The 22569-nt window shown below is 40.6% G+C and overlaps 1 protein-coding gene across 3 annotated transcripts in view; it reads left to right on the forward strand.

The window, feature by feature from the left end:
• Positions 1 to 2156: 2156 nt before the first annotated feature.
• The window catches only part of DAW1 (dynein assembly factor with WD repeats 1), a 32720-nt gene continuing 12307 nt past the window's right edge, over positions 2157 to 22569 (forward strand). Inside the window, exons 1-9 of one of the 3 annotated variants that reach the window (XM_070423343.1) lie at positions 2178 to 2238; positions 2405 to 2463; positions 8982 to 9054; positions 13222 to 13366; positions 14740 to 14798; positions 17132 to 17254; positions 18717 to 18816; positions 19814 to 19921; positions 21615 to 21721. In XM_070423343.1, the coding sequence (XP_070279444.1) occupies positions 8987 to 9054; positions 13222 to 13366; positions 14740 to 14798; positions 17132 to 17254; positions 18717 to 18816; positions 19814 to 19921; positions 21615 to 21721 (710 nt within the window). In that variant the 5' untranslated portion in view covers positions 2178 to 2238; positions 2405 to 2463; positions 8982 to 8986. The other 2 variants (XM_070423341.1, XM_070423342.1) reach the window with 2 other exon arrangements.

Here is a 22569-nt window from a genome sequence, read left to right on the forward strand (position 1 = left end):
TGTGGTTAAATGGTGTCTAACAGACTTCTCCACTGTAGAGTTACTATTTTTCCAATTTTAAATGACATTAATTTTAAATGACACAAACTTAAGCAATAACATGGGTGAACAAAATCTACTAAAGAATCCCTTGTTTCTATAGATGAACTCTTTGCCTCTCTGTACTTGGACCTTTTCCAAAGTCTTAATGATTAGAGGGAAATCTGAGCTAGAAGGTGTGTTAGATTGCATCTGGATCCCTGGTTCCCAAATGTGAATGCTTGCTTCAGGTGGCAAGAGATGATTTTTATGTGCTGCCCATTTGTATTACTTAGTGACAAAGGCTTTCCCATTGCCATCATCTCTCCAACCTTCCAAGTGAGTTACATGTCATTGAGTCAGCTCCCAAATCTGGTGACTCTATGATGAGTGATGTCCAATGTCCTGTCCTCAACTGCCTTGCTCAGCTCCTGTGGACTCATGCTATGGCTTCATTTAAGGAGTCAATGTCTCTCATATTTGGTTTTCTTCCTTTCCTGCTGCCTTCTATCTATCTCAGCATTATTGTCTTTTCCAAAGAAAAGATGGGCTCAGAGTAAGACAACTCAAGTGTTTTCTGACTCCATAAAGTAATAAGGCTCAGTTGGGTGCTAGCCTATCTTGAAAATTTCAAATAGTTGCTGATTTTTTCCTCTATAGGGAAGAAGAAGGAGGAGGAGGAGGAGGAGGAGGAGGAGGAGGAGGAGGAGGAGGAAAGCCGGCCAATGTGGTTCAGTGGTTGAATGCCGGCAACCCATGAACCAGTAGGTCACAGTTCAATTCTTGGTCAGGGTACATGCCAGGGTTGTGGGCTTGATCTCCAGTAGGGAGCACTCAGGAGGCAGCCAATCAATGATTCTCTCTCACCATTGGTGTTTCTATATCCCTCTCCCTCTTCCTTCTGCTCCGAAATCAATGAAAATATATGAAGAAGAAGAAGAAGAAGAAGAAGAAGAAGAAGAAGGAGGAGGAGGAGGAGGAGGAGGAGGAGGAGGAGGAGGAGGAGGAGGAGGAGGAGGAGGAAGAGGAAGAAGAAGAGGAGAAAGGCCTTTGTTTCCCAGTATTTGGTAGGCTATAGTATAGAGTAATTCACTAGCATTTTAAAAAGTCACATTTATTTTTACAGTTGCCTGCTGCTCTTCATTGAAAATTAATACGAAATTTTCATTTACAGCATTGAAGATCATTTTCTTTTAAATTACATTTTAAAATGTGGAGTAACACAAGTCAGTAAGTCAATTTAGAGAAGTTGAAAGGACAGAAAAAACTGTAGATGTGGAGATAAGGAGATAACACAGGAATTGCTTAAGTTTGGGAAATTCCGATTTTGGAACTTGGGAAGTCAAATTCCTTAAAGGAAATTGACACTCACTCTACCTATCCAACTCTTCCTGTCCACAGCGTTCCTGATGGAACCTCCAGGTGGCAGGTAGGGGATGATGCTGGCCAAAAATAGAACAGGCCAAAAGGAGGCCTGGGAATTCTTAAACCTGGAGTTGAGAGTACAGGCTTAGGCGTTCGATACACCACCTTCCCACCCTCCATCACTCACTAGACCTAGACCTGGGGTAGGGCTTCACCTCTAAGTCTCAGCTGTCTCCTTCTTGAGATGGGGTGGTAATAAGTGGTGCATAAGTCATACTTTTCTTAAGACTATGAGTACAGGCGTATAACACACTTAGCGCAGTGTACGGTACTGCATCGGCAAATGTAGGCTATTACATTGAGTCATTTTTCCTTTGTGGGGACAGGGGCAGGGCATGTGGAGGAGCCAGGAATGGAAAACGACACAGGGATTTTTTCTCCCATCCCTGCTTTTTGGAACCCAGTGGTCGCAGCCCCGGTGGTGGTCGCTTACCTGCCATTATGAGGTCACCCTTCCTAAGGCCAGGAGGGGACCTTGCTCCAGGCAAACAGGGATGCAGATTCAGGTGGCGGGAAAGCGGCCGGGGGCGCTGGCCCGGCCCCGCACCCTGGAGCCCCCGTTCATCCTGGGAGCCCAGAGGTAGATGCTGGGGTCTTACAGGGCCTGGACTCAGGTAGCGCTCCGCGAACCCCCGCCCCAAGCTCCCCGCCCCCGGAGCGCGCCAGGTGCCTGCGCATGCGCCCCGGCGTCCCGCTGCTGTTTGGCCGTTTCCATGGCTACGAATCCGATCCGTGAGGGGTCCGGGAGCAAGAAAATGAAACTCAAGAGCCTCTTGCTCCGTTATTACCCGCCAGGTACAGGTGGATGCCCTCGGCCCTCGCGTGGGACCTGGACTGCGGCGCCCGCCGGGCGGGTGTGCGGTGAAGAGGGTGCGGGGACCCAGAGGGCGGCGCGGCCAGGAGAGGGTGATCCCGGAGGGGACAGGAAGCAGGGCGCTTCCCAACATCCTCACTCTTTCAGATTCTGGACTCTGTTCCTTAAAACTTTTATAATGAGTCTCTTCGGAAGTCTTTGAACTTGTAAGTTGCTGAGTTATGCTTTCTGGTTAGTTAGGAGGGTGGTGGATGCAGGGGGCGGGGGGGGTGGCGATGGGTGATGTCCTGGAACACTGGTTTCTGCAAGGGCAGACACCGACACGGGCCACATTGGGTTTTATGGTCCAGGCAAGGTGTGTTGAGTATGAATATCCATTACCTTAGTGGCTGTTTTCCAGACTGCACGTGCCAATCGATGGGCATGTTTACTGAGGGCCTGCCGCCCAGGTGCTTTGCACTCCCTGCACTGGGGCCTTAAAGAAGGTCTCAGGCCTGGCTTCCAATGAGTTTAGGAAATGATGAAATAAGCCCAGAATGCTATAGTTCCAGTATGTTCTCTCTCTCTCTCTCTCTCTCTCTCTCTCAACAGGCAAAGACATGGTCGCCTTTACAGAATATTTGAAGTCCAGTGGTCACCCAGCTTGCTAGGGACAGAACCAGGAGCAGAACTCTTGGCTTTTAATTCAGAACTCACTTTAAGAAAAGTATAAAGTATGAAAAATTTGCCCCAAGGCTGTGGATGACCATATATATTTGCCCAATGTAAAGTTCAGGTCTCTGGCAAGAGTGGGCCTAGACAGCAACTTTCTCCAGTGGGAAGTCAACATTTGTAGGAAAGACATTCACTTTCTCCCTCTCAGAATTCCAATTAAAATACCATGACAAGGCTCTAGATAGGAGAGGTAGTGTCTGGGAAATTTTAAATTAAGATGAATGGCTTGTTCTCTTTAAGCATTCCACAACCTCACGTTGGCTGTGCTTGCACAGAGTCTGGGGACGGTTCCCACAAATAGAATGATAAATGAATGTCTTGCTTTCATTCCTTTGCTGTGGCGTGTAGGTCAAGAATGTGAGCTCTGGGATCATAACTACTCTCACCCTGTAAAAATTCAGCAACTGGGACAATTTGTTTTGATCTGTTGAGCTGTCAGATGGTGATAATGGCACCCAGGTCTGCTGACCCTTTCCAGCTACTCTTCCATTTATCTCCCTTTCTGCAGAGTAAACCTCCTTGAAAGAATGTTGTTTTCAATTTCTCTTCTCCCTTCTGTCTTGAACGTACTTCTATCCTGTGTTCATCTTCATTGCTCCACTGCAACTACCCTTTTCAAGATCCCCAGTGACCTCCAATGTGGCTGAATCCCTAGCTGCATCTCAGTCCTTGCCTTTTTGGACCTGACAGTAGCATTGGACCCATTTGCTCATTCTGACCTCCTTTGGCTTCCAGGACACACTGTTTTATCTCCTGCCTCACTGTCACTCCTCGGTCCATCTCATTGGCTGTTCCTCTTTTTCTCTAATCTTAATGATAGAGTGTCCCAGAGCTCCGTCCTTGGCTTTCTCTATCTATCCTCATGTGCTAGGTGACCTCATCTCTTCTCAAGGCTTACAAACCACCTGAGTCGTCCTGAATACCTAACTGCCCACCAGGTTCTTTATTTCAGATATCCAATGTGCGTTGTACATGGGCCTCTGTGGTCTTCCTCAACTAAGTCAATAGCAGCTCCATTTCTCCACTATGGATCACGCCAAAACCTTGGATTCACCCTTTTTCCCCTCTTGCACACTCCCGATGTGGTCCAGTAGCAAACCCTGCCAGCTCACCTTCAAAATACAGTCATTAACTGTTTCACAACGGAATACGTTCTGAGAAGTGTGTCCTTAGGTGATTTTGTTGTTGTGTGAACATCACAGAGTGCATCTACACAAACCTGGATGGTCTAGCCTACTACACACGTAGGCTATATGGTATAGTCTATTGCTCCTAGGCCACAGTCTTCATGGCATCTTACTGTACAAAAAACACAAGTTTAAATCAAGCACAAGAGAAAATGATGCAATCAAGAAACATGGTAAACACAGATGTATGAAACTACTGCTGGCACAACACAGTGTACTGTTTTACAGCAAACACGTTTTTATATAAGTAGAAAAAGTACATTCTAAAATAATGATAAAAGTGTAGTCAATACAAAAGCCAAGCCAGTATCAGAGCCATTTATTATCATTATTAAGTATTATGTACTGTACATACTTGTATGTGCTACACTTTTATACAACTGGCAGCCAGTAGGTGTGTTTGCATCATTATCACCACAAACATGTGAGGAATGCATTGTGCTACAACGTTACAATGGCTATGATGTTATTAGGCAACAGGAATTTTCCAGCTCCATTATAATCTTACTAGAGGCCCAGTGCATGAATTCGTGCACGGGTGGGGGGCCCTCGGCCTGGCCAGTGATCAGGGCCAATGGGGGCCATCTTTCCCAGTCCTGATTGGGGCTGATTGAGGCCTGTCAGCCGCAGGGAGGGACTCTGGGAGGTTGGCCACCCAGGGTGAGAGACTGTGGGAGGTTGGCTGTGGGAGTGCACTGACTACCAGGGGCAGCTCCTGCATTGAGCATCTGCCCCTTGGTGGTCAATGCACATCATAGTGACCAGTTGACCAGTCATTCAGTTGGTTGCAACAGTTGCTTAGGCTTTTATATATATAGATAGATGGGTCCACCTTCATATATGTGGTCTGAAACATTATGGGGTACATGACTGGACAGAATTTAGCAACTTCCCACAACCATGGGTGATATTCCCTTTATTGCTAGAGTTTCTTGCCCCACTTTAGTTTATTTTCAACACAGCAGCAGGGTGACTCTATTAGAACATGAATTTGATTATGTCACTCTTGGCCCTCCAATAGCTTTTCATTTCACTTGAAGTAAAAGACCATGATCTCTGAGGCTATAATCTCCAAGGCCTTGCAAGATCCTTCCCTGCCCTTGCATCCCTGACTTCACCTTGCTTCCTGATCCAGACAAACTACTTTCCTTGGTGTTCCTTGGATGCACCGGTTGTACCCCCACTAGATCTCTGTAGTTGCTGTTATTTATTTAGCGTGGAATCAGTTCCCCTGGACATCTGCATAACCAGCACTCTCACCTGTTTTTTTTTTAAAGTCTTTCCATCAAATTCCATTTCTAGAATTTCCAACTTTTCAAGATATTCCATAGCTCATTCCCTGCTTTATCTTTTCTTAGCATTTTCTCAATTCAGCATCATTTTACTTATTTATCTTAGTCTCGTCAACTAAAACAAAAGTTTTATGAGGCAGGGACCTTGTCTATTTTGTCTATTGCCATATCTCTAGCACCTAGAATAGAGCATGGTGAATAAATAGGCACTTAGGTATTTGTTGAATAAATGAATGAGTTTAATGAGATGATGTGTGTTAAGTAGCATGCCTAGGACTCTGCCTGAACTGTGAATGGATTGTGTAGTGATCTCCCAGGTCCGCTCCAGCTCTAAAAGTCCAGGGTTCGAATAGTAATCTTAGATTCAAGTGAGGCTTTAGAGCCATGATTGCAACTATTGCCTTAATGATTCTCTTCTAATGAGGGCATCTAGACACAATTAGCATCTAGACATAATTTCTGAATTCCAATCTTTGGTGAGCCATGTATTATATGCAGACTTCCAAGCTACTGCTGAATAGCAGGTGGGTGGTGCATAACATTATCTACATGGGAAAAATTGCTCCCCACTGAGTCATCCCCATGCCACCTTTATCCCTTTGGTCTATAGAGCAATTTTTCTTCACCTCCTGTTCCTCTCATTTCAGTCCTCCCACATTCTTTTGAGTAATCTATAAATCAGGAGCATTGTCTTGTTGGCATCCATTGAATGATCCCTCTCCCATTTAAATTCCTGATGACTAAAGACACAGAACAGCCCTAACCGGTTTGGCTCAGCGGATAGAGAGTTAGCCTGTGGACTGAAAGGTCCCGGGTTCAATTCTGGTCAAGGGTATGTACCTTGGTTGCGGGCACATCCCCAGTGGGAAGTGTGCAGGAGGCAGCTGGTTGATGTTTCTAACTTTCTATCCCTCTCCCTTCCTCTCTGTAAAACATCAATAAAATATATTTTAAAAAAAATAAAGACACAGAACAGTAACATGACTAATCAAACATGAGGCATTTCCTTTTTATCTTGGTCACACTAATGAATTCATTAATTCACTCGAAGAGCAGGTGTTGAATAAGTGCTTTTCAACTGACTCAGTTGTGACAGCTTTTGTCTTTTATTGATTAGATGCAAGTCCTTAGTGTTATGGTCAGGAGAAGGAGTTATAAATATTAATTAAATTGATTAATGTTCTGAGCACTTTAAAGGTTCCTGTTGACTGAAGATGACCTGGGTAAGGACACTGACATCTTACGAAGCTTAGCCTTTTAGTACACTGAAGAATTTAGGGGGTAGTGGCTCCTTACCTGTTTTGGGAATTATATCAATTGAATAATGATTCACAACCAGAGGGAGATCAGGAATATTTATACTGTGAGAAACAATTACTGAAGAACTACATGTATTCAGGAGCATCTTTGTCTATTTTTTTAAAAATCATATTCTTCACAGACTCTCACTCACTTTGGAGCTCAGTGATCATGGAAGAGGGACTATATTGCCTGATGTTTGTCACAGTGGAAAAGTCAGTGGACATGTTTTATATTTTATTCTTCGTTTTTGAGATTCCTTTTTTTCCCTTTTTAGCTGTTGAGTTTCACGTCATGCTTAAAAAGTCAACTACAAACACTAAGATAAAAATATATTCTATTATTTAGACCATTTTATAATTCATTCTTAATTTTAAAAATGTCTAATCAGCCTAGAATACATTTTTGTACACTGCGTGGTAGAATTATAGTTTTACTACTTTTTCAAAATTCAGCTGATTATGAAATCATTATTTATTGAACAAACCATTCTTTCCCAATTAATTTGAAATATTACCTTCACTTTATCTTTAAAATAAAGGGACTTTTCATATAAAGGTGATTCTAAAACACAGATCTAATTTTGCATCAGAACCATAGTTTATTGTAATACAGTTTGTTATAATATGGGATAAATTTTCAAATCCCAAATATAAAATCATGATAATTACTTTAACGCCATAGATTAATTTGACATCTGTTATATTGAATTATGGTCTATAACTGTGATTCGCAAATTGTAGGGGCCCTTGAACCTCTTTAAAAGGGGGCCTCCAGGCCAAATCATTTTCCATAATAACGATAAGATATCATTTGCTTTTCCCCCTGTATTGACATTTGCACTAAGGGTGCAGAAACAGTGAAAGGTGAAACAGCTGGTACCGTAGAACAAATCAAGGCAGTGGCCGCAGACTCTGACAGTGGTCCTGTGCTCCTCACAGATGTGCGCTTGTGTTAGTTCCAGAGGCAGGTCAGTTTTCTGAGGCCTTGCAATGCGATTCCGGTCTGTTTTGTGTTCTTGGTGCTGCCAGAGCTTCTTCCTGCTCCATTCCTGCTGGTGCCACCAGCAGGGGCAGAGCTATATCCCAATATGCCTGCTCTCACTGGGTGACCTTCTGAGGATGGGGGACAAACCACAGGCCTGGTTATGCCACTGCTCAAATACAGAGAGGCATTGCTTTGGCACTTGGTGGTAGAGTGACATCTGGGAAATCCTAGGACTTCATTGCTGCTCCTTTTGAAGGTGGATGAGACTGCCTACCAATGGCCTGGTTGTGAAGTGGGGTATGGAAGACCCTGGGACTTCCCTAGCATTCCTCTAGACCAGTGGTTCTCAACCTTCCTAATGCCGCGACCCTTTAATACAGTTCCTCATGTTGTGGTGACCCCCAATTTCACTGTTACAAGTTGAACATAATTAAAGCATAGTGATTAATCACAAAAACAATATGTAATTATATATGTGTTTTCTGATGGTCTTAGGCGACCCCTGTGAAAGGGTCGTTCGACCCCCAAAGGGGTCGCGACCCACAGGTTGAGAACCGCTTCTCTAGACAGACTGGATGGCTCCCTGGGCCCAGCAGAGGAGCATGTGTTGAGAAAACCTGGGACTTTGTTGCTGTGTCTGCTGCAGGCTGACTAGACAGCTGCTGGCCCAGCTTTGCAGTGGAAACCGGATCAGCCCAGGCTTTCCCTAGTGGATGGATTCCTGCCGGGGCCCCAGCTGTGGAGCAGGGTTTAGGGCTCCCTATTAGTTCTTTGTATGACTTCCCTTCTTGTGGACTTTTGGCCATAGCAAGCAAGTTGCTGTGGTTGTGGTATGGTTTTTGTTAATGTTTGGTTTTTGTTGTCTCTGCTTTTTGGTGGTTCCAGGCTACACGTCCTGTTGGTCCCCAGTTTGGGGATAGAAGGTGACAAAGGAAAATCTAGGGAATTTACCCTATTGTCATTCCTTGAGTCTTGAGTTCTTTGGCCAGTCCACCTTCTCCTATACAACTCTCAATTATTTTATCCTTGCCTGTTGAATAATTTCAAGGGTATTTAATTGTATTTAGAGGAAAGACCAGGGAAAAGTGAATTTACATGATCTTGTTTTAGAATTAGACATCAGTGCATATGTTTTGAAAAATTCAAGCTATTGAGAAATAAAAATGATCAAGTTGTCAAAGTAGATTAACTTTGGACATCAGTTGTCATCATAAATGTTTTAAACATGTTTGTTTACTTTTATAGGAATTATGTTGGAATATGAGAAAAGTGGAGAATTGAAGACCAAATCCATAGATTTACTTGATCTCAGTCCCAGGTAAGCTAGCTATACAATGTAACATGTATTTCATACCCAGTTTTTTTATTGGAAAACCCTGACATAGGGTGACGTATGGAGGAGCTGCATAACCTCAGACAATACATTGCTTTAAAAATGTTGTGTGGTGTGTGACTTCCTGTTTGTTTCAGTGAGTTCTACTTGAGTGTCTTGTTGAGGGAGGGGTAGAAAATGGATCATTAGTTTGCCCTTCTCTCTTACCCCCTAAATAGACTCTTTTAAGTAAAAATAAACCTTTTAGTTTAGAATAGTTTTAGAAAAGTTGTGAAGAGAAAGTTTCCACGTACCGCATACTCGATATCCCCTATTATCATCATCTTAGACTAGTATGGTACATTGCTCATAATTAATGAACCGGCATCGATACATTATTATTAACTAAAGACTGTATTTTACCCAATTTTCCTTGGTTTTTGCCTAAACCTCTTTTTCTCTTCCAAGATCCCCTCCAGGAGACCACATGGCATTTAGTCGTCACGTCTCCTTGGTCTCCTCAGGGCTGTGAGAGTGCCTCAGACTTGCCTTCTTTTTGATGACCTTAACATTACTGAGGGGTACTGGTCATGACATTTTAAAAATATTACCAAGCCTGCTATTTTCTTAGTAGATAAATATCTCATAGGGCTGACTGCATACAATCTTCCTCAATAATTGCCATGGGGCAGAGTTGGGAGGAATTAAGTTTTGTCTCTGAAACTTGTGTGCTCAGAGGAAATCCCCCTGCGAGATCTTATTGCCAAGAATTCATTCCCGTTAGGACGCCTTATGCAAAACTGCACTTGGGGAGATAGAATCAGAATAGAGATTATACCTGTGGGAGCCCACATGCAAATAAGGAGAAGATATTCTGCATGGGAGAAAATAAAAAAGAACTAGTATAAAAATACTGCAGTATGTGTTTTATCTAGTATCCCCGGGGTGGCAATGGGTAATTTCCCACTGTGACTGTCCTTTTGCTTTGTCCTGATTAGTGGGGAGGGGAACAGAGTCTGTCAGCAAAGGGACTTCTCACATAGGAGAGGAGCTGCTCTCTAGTTTTAGAATAAACCCAAACAGCTCCTGGCTGGTGAGAGCTGCCATCAGGTCTGGAGTCTGTCTCAGCGTGGGAACGGGTGTGGCTCGGATGATAACAGTTACAGTGAAGTCCAAGTCGATTCCGGTGCCTGGCACAGAGGACTCAGAAGGCATTTATTTTTTAAATAAAAAAGTTAACGGTGGCAAAGATTTGCACCTTCTACATGTAAAGCTCTAGGTTAGAGTCTATGAGAGGCTATAAAGATGCGAGTCATAATGCCTACCTCAGTGGGCTTATTGTCTAGTTTGAGGAACAGCTTGTATGAAACAGATGAACATCATGTGAGTGATGCAGATAAATTTGTAGGTGAGAGAATAACCTCCAGGTAGAGATTCAGGACAGTGCAGACTTATGTATAAAAAATGTAGATCTTTAGGATGCTGTAGTCATCCGATGGAGTTAATAAATGTCTCAAAGTTTGTTTTCAAAAAGTATGGGCCTTATTTCTAGTTCTGCCCTAGAATCTGGAAGTATTCTGCACATAAAGACACTTGCATTATATATGACATAGTGCAGTTACTATATTAGAAGATAACAACTAGAATAGGACCGCAGTTGGGATATATTGGTTAACCACCTGGTTTCTTTAGATCTCACTAGGAAATTTGTATTGATTCACCACATTTGTTGGAAACTCCCAAAAGGCATTATGATGTTTTTAATGCTTATGAAAGTATAATTTTTTTGATGACAAACTGTCTCCGAATTTATCAAAGGCATCATTATAAACTGTCTCTGGTTTATTTCCATTCCAAATTCTCACTCTAATTCTGATAGGCTGTATTTCTTGAGAGCTGGGACCATGTCTTTTACTCCTGCAGCGTGTAACCCACAGTAGGTACTCAGTAAAAGTTAATGGGACCAGTAGTCTCGAAGCTCAGTGCCTTGCACAGAACTGGAGCTCAGGAATTGTGTATTTAGGATGCTCATCAGAGTTCGAGTTTCTGGGAAGGGTATGCTTAGACAGAGGTAGGCGGGTAAAAGGTTACTGGGCAGTGACACCTGTGACAGACCAGAGGGTGAAGGGGGTCAGGCAGGAGGAGGCACACGTCATGATGATGCAGATTTGACAATGGCCTCTGACAGCCCAAAGGGGAGCTTCGGAGTGGAGCTTGCTGGTTAGGGGGGTTCCTCATGTTCTAAAACGTCCAGGCTCTTGCTCTGCCCCTTTGCTCAGCCCTGCGCTGAGGGCCACCATGAAGACCAGGCCCTGAGCTCAAATGCTGAGGCGGATCCTGGAGCAGCTCAGCTGGAGGCTGTCCATTAACTCATCACCCCTCGCAGCTGGGCCACCGGGCCTTAAGGATGCGTGCTGGGTAGTGTGCATCTTTGACTCATGTTTTGCAAACTTACCCCATTTGGATGCTTTGCAGTTCATAATCATTAATATTTGCATTGATTTAATATTATTCTGGACTAGCAAAATTGACCAAAATTGGTATAGATTACTTGAATACTGAGGAAAACCATGAATCTGCCCTTTTCAGACCAGTTCTCTTTCAGAGAAATCATGTTGTAGCCCAGGGATCCTCAAACTATGGCCCGCGGGCCACATGCAAATACAAATATTGTATTTGTTCCCGTTTTGTTTTTTTTACTTCAAAATAAGATATGTGCAGTGTGCATAGGAATTTGTTCATAGTTTTTTTTTTAAACTATAGTCCGGCCCTCCAACGGTCTGAGGGACAGTGAACTGGCCCCCTGTTTAAAAAGTTTGAGGACCCCTGTTGTAGCCAATAAGAAATAGTAATAAAAATCACCATTATGCTTTGAATGTTTATTTTTGGTCAGGTACTTTCTCTTCCCCTGAAAATATCTAGAGCCGACACTTTGGGTGGGTGGGTTGGAAGAGATCAACCAAAGCACTGTATGCATATATGCATAAGCCATGGACACAGACAATAGGGTGAGGAAGGTCTGGGGCAGGGGGTGGGGGCAGGCTAAAAGGGGTCAATGAGGGGAAAAAGGGGACATATAAATATATATATTTTTAAAGAAACTTTCTGGACCTCATTTTTTTTTCGTTTTTCTTTTAGTGCAAATACCCTATCTAATAAAGAGAGAATATGCTAATTGACTCTCACACTGTCGCAAAGATGGTGGCGCCTGCAGCCAATAAGGAGGGAATATACTAATTGACTGCCCTGCCCTCAAAGATGGCAGTGCCCACAGCCAATAAGGAGGGAATATGCTAATTGACTACCCCTCTTTCAAAGATGGTGGTGCCCACAGCCACAAGATGGCGGCATCCAGTCCCCTCAACCCTGCTGGGGTGGCAGGCATGTGGCAAGGAGTCCCCCAGTCCCCTCAGCTCCCCAGCTGCCCAGGGTTGGCCCGAGGCACAAGCAAGCCTCAGATAGCGGCTGCCCAGCCACCCAGGGCCACCCAAGGCTCAGGTAACCAGGGCCGGCCTAGGCTTGTGCTTTAAAAGGCAGTGGCAGCAGCAGAGGTGTGATGCGGGCGTCGCCTTCCCCTGATCACCGGGTCACCTCCTGCCCCTGAGGGCTCCTGGACTGTGAGAGGGGGCAAGCCGGGCTGAGGCACCCTCCCCTTTAGTGCATGAATTTTCATGCACCAGGCCTCTAGTAGTAATTATAAAAGCATTACATTAAAAGGTTGTTACAGAATTAAATGAGAGAACATATGTAAAGTGGAAAGAATAGTAGTACCAGGAACATTCAATATAACTTCATTTCAAAGAGAAAGAAGGAAAAAACATATAGAAGAAGCTCATGCTCAGGCCAGGATGCTCTTGGCCTTTAGGTGAGCAAGTCAGGATCTTTGCACCCGCTCCTCCCAGGGGAGAAGTCTCAGGAAGTGAAAACAGGTTCTGGAGAACCCCAGCTGCTGCCATCCCTGCCACAATGCTCTTTATTGATTTGCATGATTTCTTCCCCCCACAATTACTCCCCCCCCCCCCCCCCCCCCCCGCAAGAGACCTCTTGATAAAGATGTTGGTGTTCTTGACATTTTATAAATACTCTGCTTTGTAAAACAACGTAACTCTTCAGGTAATGAATGCATGTGTGACTGTGGCATAGGAGAAGTAACTTTCTTTTTGTGAATCTTAGTACTGATGTCAGTGCCCTAGTAGAAGAGATACAGAGAGCAGAACCTCTAATCACAGCTTCACGATCACATCAGGTGAAACTTTTAATTCAGAGACTACAGGATAAACTCAGAGAGCACAGCGACCACCAATTCGAACTTTTCAAGGTAACGTGTGTTTTCAAAATACAAGGTGTAACTTCAGTAAATTCATTGAAACCCTACTAATTTGAGGTGAAATGCAAATCGTGTTTTTTCTTCCCCTCAATGCCTCACATTTATTTGCTAAGGCTAAGTCTCAATGACTGTTGAATGAATGAAATTCAAACTTTTATTTTTTGAAGTTTAATAAAGATTTGTAGTTCTTTATTAAACTACATAAAGATAGCTGTTCTTTATAATGATTAATTTAAAGGATAACCATTAAGGAAGTTTTAAGTTATTAAATAATTGAAGTGTGTTTTTTTTCCAGTTAGAGTAATATTAAGAAATTGTGTTTCATGGTATATCAATATTTCAGTAAATTATTTACTGATATGATTGGTATAACAATTTTAATGCAATTCAAATATGCTTATTTTCCATACTTTTTGATTATTAAATTAAAAATATAACAAATTTAGTCATTTATTAATTCAGGAACAGCTTTTTTATTAGCATTTTATAGCTTCTTCTAGAATTGCTTCATATTAAAATGATTTAATTTTGTATGATTTAAATATAATTATAATAAAATATAATTATTATTTATATAATCAGCATATTCTGATACAAAATATTAAAGCAATCTTTTGTACTCATCCTTTCAATTTACTAAAAGAGGATGGTTATTCTTGTAATATTTCTTTGTCCAGCAGGTGGCACTATTAGACTTCAAATAGGAGCTCTATAACTAGCATGACCTTGTAATTTATCCTTCAAAGGGAACAATTTTGATAGTGAAAGAAAACACTATTAATAGTAGTTACACTCTGGTAATAGACATAACTTAGACTGTCCCAGCCTAATCTATCACTCTGTCTGTAAACAGAATATCCAATTTGCCTATATTTATCCAATAAATATTACGCATTCACTGTGTGCCAAATCATGTAGGGATTGAAAGATAAATACAATAAGATATATCCTGACTCTAAAAGAGCTTTATGATTAAAAAAGTAATAATACATTGTAAACATTTAGTGTATTTCCTCTGTACACTATTCATACATATCTACAAAACCATGAGTACTATGTTAAAGAAAATGTTATAAATTAGTGCTATTTGATATCTTATTTAATAGCAATAATTTATATTAAAGGAAAATTGGTGGAAAACACAGATTTTGATTTTGTAATTATTCATAACTACCAAATGTATTATTGATAATAATAATAGATGGTACAATATATTTTTTCTCATTTGTTCAGATATCGAATATTGTCCTTTTATTACATATAATTAAGATAAGCTTGCATATTTTTATTGGTTTGAAATTTAAAATTAATGAATTAAACTTAATTTTATTTGAGTTTAAAAATGGTATTTTCTTTCATTGAAGGTTCTCAGAGCACATATACTACCATTGACTAACGTTGCACTGAATAAATCGGGCTCTTGGTAAGGTTCTCTATTTATTTAAAAAATAATAATTTTATTAGACTTCATTTTTTAGAGTAGTTTCAGGTTCACAGCAAAACTGAGCAGAAGGTAAAGGGATTTCTCATATATCTCATGTTCACCTCTCCCCTTCTCCCCCTCAGCTTCCCCCACTGTCAACAACCCTAGAGGCGAACATTTGTTACAATCGATGAACCTACTGGGACACATCATTATCACTCAAAGTTCACAGTTTTCATTAGGGTTCACTCTTGACTTCGTACATTCTATGGGTTGACAAATGTATAATGACATATACCCACCACTATGGTACCACACAGAGCACTTTCACTGACCTAAAACGCCTCTTATTTTTATTTTGTCTATAGCTATATATTTCTATTTTTTATAATTTATAACATTTGAGGGGTAAACTTTTTAAAGTAAAAATTTTATATATTTAAGGTGTACAATATGATGATTTGATATACACAGTGAAATAATTGCTAGTCAAACTAATGAAGATATCATTTCACAATTACCTTCTTTGTGTGTGAAGAAAGCACCTGAAATTTATTCTTTTACATGTTTCCCACAATCAATACGGTATTATTAACTGTAGTCACATGCCTGTAGATTAGATATCTAGACTTATTCATCCGACATAATTGCAACTTTGTAATCTAGGACCAACACCTTCTCATTTCTCCCACTCTCCAGCCCCTGGTAATTCCTGTTCTACTCTGCTTCTATGAGTTTAACTTCTTTTTAAGATTCCACATAGAATGAGATCATACAGAATTTGTCCTTTCCTACCTGGCTTATTTCACTTAGCGTGATGTCATCCATGTTGACTTTTGTTGTCACAATTGGAAGATTTATGCTCTCTCATGGTTGAATTATATTTCATTGTATACATCGCATTTTCTTTATCCATTCATCCCTTGTCCAACTCTTACATTGTTCCCATTTCTGAGTTATGGTGAATAAGCTGCAATGGACATGGGAGTCCAAATATCTGTCTCTATGACATCCTTCCTGCAGTTCCTTTGGAGACATACACCCACCCCCAGGTGGGACTGCTGGATCACATTGCAGCTCTAATTTTAATCTTGGGGAGAAACCACCATCCTGTCTTCCATAATGACCGCACCGAAACATTCTTGGAGAAGCTGGGAAGAGAATGCCTAGAGGAGAATCAAAGACACACTGCCTTGTCTACCTTCCTATTTGGTTGGGTTTAGATATTAGAATCTGTCTTTACCTTGTATAATTACCACTTGACATTTCTACTCACCTTTCAATATTGTGCATTACTTTCTGTGTTAGAGAAATAGTGTCCCTAATAGAATATGTAAGATATTTACTTTAAAATATTAGAGGTCAATATATTACTATTCATGTAGTAGAATAGTCATGTTAAAAAGTGTTAAATATGAAACAAATATTTATTGAACCCTTTCATGTGCCAGTCATGTTCTGGGTCCTGGGGATTATGGTGGTGAACCAGATGGGTACAAGGACTAGCATGTACAAAATAAACAATGCAGTTCTTCAGAGAATGTGGCTGGTGAGGGTGATTAAAGTCCCAGAGAGAGCCAGGGCTGCTGGCCTCGTGGACACGAGCAGAAGTTGAATTTTCCTCCAGGTTGCTAGAACGCCATTAGAAGGTTAGCAAAATAACTCCAATTCTGGCGAGGAAAACTAATTTGTAAGGACAATTTGTGAGGCAAGACCCATTTGAATATGGTTTTATTTGTTTAGGTAAGAGATGGAGACAATGGAGCTGGTGAGAATAGCTCTAGCAGGGATGTATTTGAAGGCCCGGGATAAAAGAATTTACTAATAGATTGTGGGATGTGAGAGAAACTGAGGAATCAAAGATGATAATAAGATTTTAAGGGCTGACCAACTAGAAGAATGATGCTATTTATTAAGATATATTAGAATTTCCCAAAATGTTAGTGATTGTCATTATTTAATATACTTATTTTTATTGTAAGGTTAGTTATTGGCAAGGATTACTCTTTATTTTATTTAGTGACTTCTTGTAGTAGAATAGTCATGTTAAAAAGTGTTAAATATGAAGCAAATATTTATTGAACCCTTATTCATGTGCCAGTCATGTTCTGGGTCCTGGGGATTATGGTTTGGGGATAAAATTGGAAAGTTTCGAAGGCAAAGAACTTATTAAGACAAAGGAGTTATTGCTCCCATTTTAACTGTTTGTTCTGCATACACGATTTTCATGGAAAAAGTATGAGAAATGGGGCTATAATCTTGCAGGTAAGAAATAAGGTCTTATTAACACACAGCTTTTCTCCCCTTGTGATTAATTGATATTCCTGTCTTAGCTTCATCACAGGAAGCTATGACCGAACCTGCAAAGTCTGGGACACCGCATCTGGAGGGGAACTTTTCACCCTGGACGGCCACAGGAACGTGGTGTATGCCATCGCATTCAACAACCCTTATGGGTAAAACACATTCGCTCACTCACTACAGTCCCGATTGGCTGGACCCCAGCAGCAAGCTAACCTACTGATTGGAGAATCTGCCCCCTGGTGGTCAGTGTACATCATAGCGACTGGTTGAGCAGTCAACTGAGTGGTCGACTGATCAGTTGGACATTTAGCATATTATGCTTTTATTATACAGGAGTATTAATTTTCATTTGTTAGTAATTTTCTAAACTAAGTCTTTTATCATATTCATTGAGTAACTGGAACCTACTAGTACGTTTGGCTGCATGCCACCATGAAAGCCAAATTTGTGAGACAGGGGCAGGTGAAAAAGGAAAGAGATTTATTCGAGTGCTGTTCACCTGAGAAAATGGGGAACTCTTGTCCAAAGCACATATCCACATCTCAGTGCAGGCAGATGTTTTTATAAGGAGGGAGAGGGAAAGCAGAACAAAAAGATCAAGGTTGGGGGGGCGGTTGAAAAGTTCTCTATGTGCAGGCCAACTGAGTCAATTCTAATAAGAACCTGGAAAATGGTCAAGTGAAGCTCTGGTGTGCATCACGTGGTCTTTGTCATCCTGGTTCTGCACCATCCTGGTCTTACAGTTGAAGGTCAGCAATTATCCTGGAACTTGGATGAATGAAAGTCAGAGTCTGCATCTTCTGAAGTTAGTTCCTAGGATTCTTTTATAAACAATAGTGTCCTGGTGCATGAATTCGTGCACCAGTGGGGTCCTTCGGCCTTGCCTGCGGGATCGGGCTGAAAGTGGCTCTCTGATATCCCCTGAGGGGTCCAGGATTGCAAGAGGGCACAGGCCAGGCTGAGGGACCCCATCAGTGCACAATCAGGGAGGGGGAGGGACACGAGAGGCTGGCCAGCCAAGGAGGGACTGCAGGAGGGCTCCAGGGCATGTCTGGCCCATCATGCTCAGTCCGATTGGCCGGACCCCAGCAGCAAGCTAACTTACCAGTCAGAGCATCTATCCCCTGGTGGTCAGTGCACATCATAGTGAGTGGTTGAGCAGCCTTAGCATATCATTAGCATATTACCCTTTGGTTGAACGGCGGACCGGTCGACTGGACACTTAGCATATTAAGCTTTTATTATATAGGATGCTGTTTATCTACAAGCTACACAGTAGTCAGACCCAGCATTTATAGAAACAATGTCAAAAGAATGGTGGGCTGAGTTACAATTCCCCACTATTACAATTGTACTAATTTGAAAAGTATTTTTAATCCTAAACATATATCTTTAATGTAAAATATTTAAAATGAAACAAACTGATGCCATTAAAAATTAGACCTTTATTCTTTTACCAGTGAAGCAGATACAGGATTCCTTCTTGTTTTAAAATTGAAGTAAATTTCTGAGTAGGTAGAGAGTTGTGTATTAATATCCTAATTCAGTGTGTCACATACTGTGGTTGAATTAAATTTCAAAATCGGCATATTTATTTATTTATTTTTATCCTAGTGACAAAATTGCCACTGGGTCCTTTGATAAGACTTGTAAGCTGTGGAGTGTAGAGACGGGAAAATGTTACCATACCTTCAGGGGTCATACAGCAGAAATAGTGAGTACATTTATTTTATTATTTTTCATGTTCTTGTTCTTTGTTTTGCTTTATGTTTCCTTTCTTTTCTTTTGATAGATTTCATTTTTTTAGAGCAGTTTAGATTCATAGCAAAATTGAGAGGAAGGTAGAGAGATTTCACATATACTCCCAGTCCTCTTCCCTTCCCCCACCCCCATGCAAATAGCTTGTCCCATTATTAATATCTTGCACAGGAGTGGTACATTGTTTACAAATAATGAACCTGCACTGACACATATTACTATTTCTTTTTAATATTACATTATAAAAGTGGTGGTTCTATCTTTATAATTAATTAAACAATTCTAACCAGTATTTTTATTCTCTATAAATTTTGTGTAGTGGCATTGATATAATTTACAAACTACTCTAATTTTAGTATCTTGTAGATTCCTGAATTGACTAAGTAGACACATTATATAAGAAGTACATGAGTACAGTAGTCAAACTGATTTTCTCTTTTTCATTTCTTCCTTCCTTCCCTTCCTTCCTTCCTTCCTTCCTTCCTTCCTTCCTTCCTTCCTTCCTTCCTTCCTTCCTTCCTTCTTTTCTTTTTTTCATTTATATTTCTTTAAAGAACTGACTTAATTAGTTCTTTATGAAATTCTTATGATAGTTTTCAAAATAATTTTCTATATCATGTAAAATATTTAGACTGTCATTAGAACTCAAATTTGTATAAATAGTCTGATACTCTAAACAGCTTTTACTTTAGTGTGCCTTTGCCCTTGGCCAATCATGCTCAGTCTGATTGGCCAGACCCCAGCAGCAATTCTTTGATACATCTTAAAAGCAATTAGTGAGATAACTGGCACCCTATGAAACAAGTGATAGTTTTAGTAAAAATAAACAAGGTGCTTATTTTAGGTGTAAAATGTATTTATATTTATCAAAATTCATCTTGAAGCTTTTCTTTATAAAATTAACAATGTAAAATGCTATATTTCTAAAACCCTTTTCATTTCATGTAATGCAGGTGTGTTTATCATTCAATCCTCAAAGCACATTGGTGGCTACGGGAAGTATGGACACAATGGCCAAACTGTGGGACATTCAGAATGGAGAGGAAGTATTCACTTTAACCGTATGTTATCAGTGTTAATAATACCTTTTAGAGTTTCCCATTTTCATCACCATTCTTTAGGAGAAGTCCATAGTTTGTGTTTGTTTTTATTTTTATTTGTCTACAAAATTAGCTCTAAGTAGACAATGATTTTTAGACCGGAGCGAGAGAGTGTTCTCATTGGTGTATCAGTAGCGAATCTTCTAGAGAAGGTGATGGCTGTTCTCTGAGACTTGACTGATGTACTGGGGAAACCAGGTTTATTTTGACTCACTTCAGCCTAGAAGCCACACCTATTATAGCTTAAAACAATTGCCATCTATTTGGCTAAAAGCAAAGTAGGTGGAGGCTGGCACTTTTAGGAAAAGGCAGAACTGGGAAACTTTCTAGCAAGTTTCTCAAAGGAATGACTGTTAGTTAGCATGCTTCTCCACGACCCTCCAACCTTCTGTATCACAAAGTCCAAAATGACAAGAGGCAAGCGGCAGGAGGGGAGCAGGCCCAGGGGCTCTTCCCAGAGTGAATGCTGGTGGTGTGTCTGCACAGGGGCCCCTCTTTGTCATCACCACAGTCGCGTCACCTGCTATCCTCCACTCCTTTCCATGGACCCGAAACTACCCAACAAAAATAAGGCGGCTGTCTACGGCAATTAGTAGGAACAACTGGATAAAAGCAAATCCAGTTTTCTCATCCTTTCAAATTATAGATGTGCTAAAAATATAGGGTCCCTTTCCTAGGAGAGTTTTTTCTTAAAAAAAGTAAAAGACAAACAAACATGGACTTAAATAAGAGAGAAAAAAACAACAACACTGTTTTTAACTAACACCAAGAGTTTTTCTTTCTCAACTCAGAGTGCCTGGCCTTATTAACATAAGTATTATTTTTCTGGTCTTCGTTCTCATCATTTCTGCCGGTCTTTGCCTCTCCCTTCCAAACATTTGAAGGGATGAGCCCTGCTCTGCACACCCAGCTCCTGCCAGAGAAGAACACACTTGTTTTGCGTGTTCAGAATTTTAATGTTTAGCTACATTTGATTTTTGTTATGTGGGATGAACCAGAAATTTAATTTGTAAATGAACTTTCATATTATTTTAAAAAGTAATTATGTGAATGTACTAAAATAATTAGGAAAACGAGGGATCTTCTCCCAGCAGAATCTACTGCCGAGAGGGGCTTTTCTCATCGTCTCAGTTTGAGTCCTTGGACCTAGACTGTCACCAGGTGAAAGTCAGGCCAAAGGCCCCATAATTATCGATCAATTCATATTAAATCATCATAGAAATTTCTTTTTTAAAAGTTATTAACTTCACAAGCTTTTTTCTTTTACTCATCACCTATTATTAGCCCATGAAGCATATAGCCCTCTGATTTCCCAAAACCTGCCCTCTTCCTTTCAAAACCAAACAAGCAAGCAAGCAAACAACTTTATTGAGTGAAAATGGAGTTGCTTTAAGTGTCTGTCCATTCTTAGTAAACCTAAAGAAGCGTGTAGTCATCACCCAAATATAGTTTTAGGACATTTCCATCACCCCCAAAAGCTACCTCATGCCCATTTGTACTCACTTCCCATTCCTACCCCAGTGGGCCACTAATCGTTTCCCCCTCTATATGTATAGCTTTGTCTTTTCTGGCATTTTCTTTTAGGTGCTAATATTGTGCATTTCTAGTACTTGCTTATCTAAAAGTATGCATGCCGGTGTCTGCTCTCTCTTAGGGACATTCAGCTGAAATCATCTCCTTGTCCTTTAACACCTCAGGAGACAGAATCATCACGGGGTCTTTTGATCACACAGCTGTAGTGTGGGACACTGAGACTGGAAGGTAGTCTATATATATATATTTTAAAAATTATTGCTTGATTTTTCTTTGAGAGAGAGAGAGAGAGAGAGAAAGAAAATGATTTGTTATTTCAGTTACTTATGCATTCATTTGTTGATTCTTGTATGTGCCCTGACCGGGAAGCAAACCTACAACCTTGGCGTATCAGGACAATACTCTAACTAAGAGAGTTACCCAGCCAGAACCAGTATGCTTAATTTTTAAGAATTTTTTCATCTGGATCAGAGGGTTAAGAAAACAAATCTTTGTTATTTATTAGTTTAATCTTAAATATATTAACTGTGTTCCAGACTCTATAAGAATAAGATACACTTATGTATTTCATTCTTTAACCATATTTTTGATCCACAAAAATAATGTCATTTCTCAGAATTCTGATAAAAAATGTCAATTAGCAACATAAAAGGAGAATGTTAGTAATAGCCTGGCTATATAGCTATTATTTATCCTTTGTACGAGTAATCAAATTTCAATGGCTTGTCATTATGGTAGGCATGGATATCATGAGTAAATAAAATCACATCTAATTTCCTAAATTTAATTTGGTACCAGAACTTCAATTTCCTTCCTAATCATTTTTGGCTCTAGTTGCTAAGAAGTTAACTAAATTAGCCTATTTGTGTTATAAAACTCCACTCTTGAGACTTGCCTGTGTTTTTATAGGGTTAATCATCAAGGATACCCAGGGTGGAGTCTACAAGAGAGAGCAGGAGGGGCCCTGCAGACACTGACAGGTGGTTTCAGGGCTTCACTCATCTGGTGTAAGAACACTTCCAGAATGTCAGGCTACCTTTATTTTTTTACCCATGCCTTTCTGGTCTTATCTTAAA

Source organism: Myotis yumanensis, unplaced genomic scaffold, assembly GCF_028538775.1.
Source record: "Myotis yumanensis isolate MYYU_CA2020_CCGP unplaced genomic scaffold, mMyoYum1.0.hap1 SCAF_8, whole genome shotgun sequence".
In the NCBI taxonomy this organism is placed as follows: domain Eukaryota; kingdom Metazoa; phylum Chordata; class Mammalia; order Chiroptera; family Vespertilionidae; genus Myotis; species Myotis yumanensis.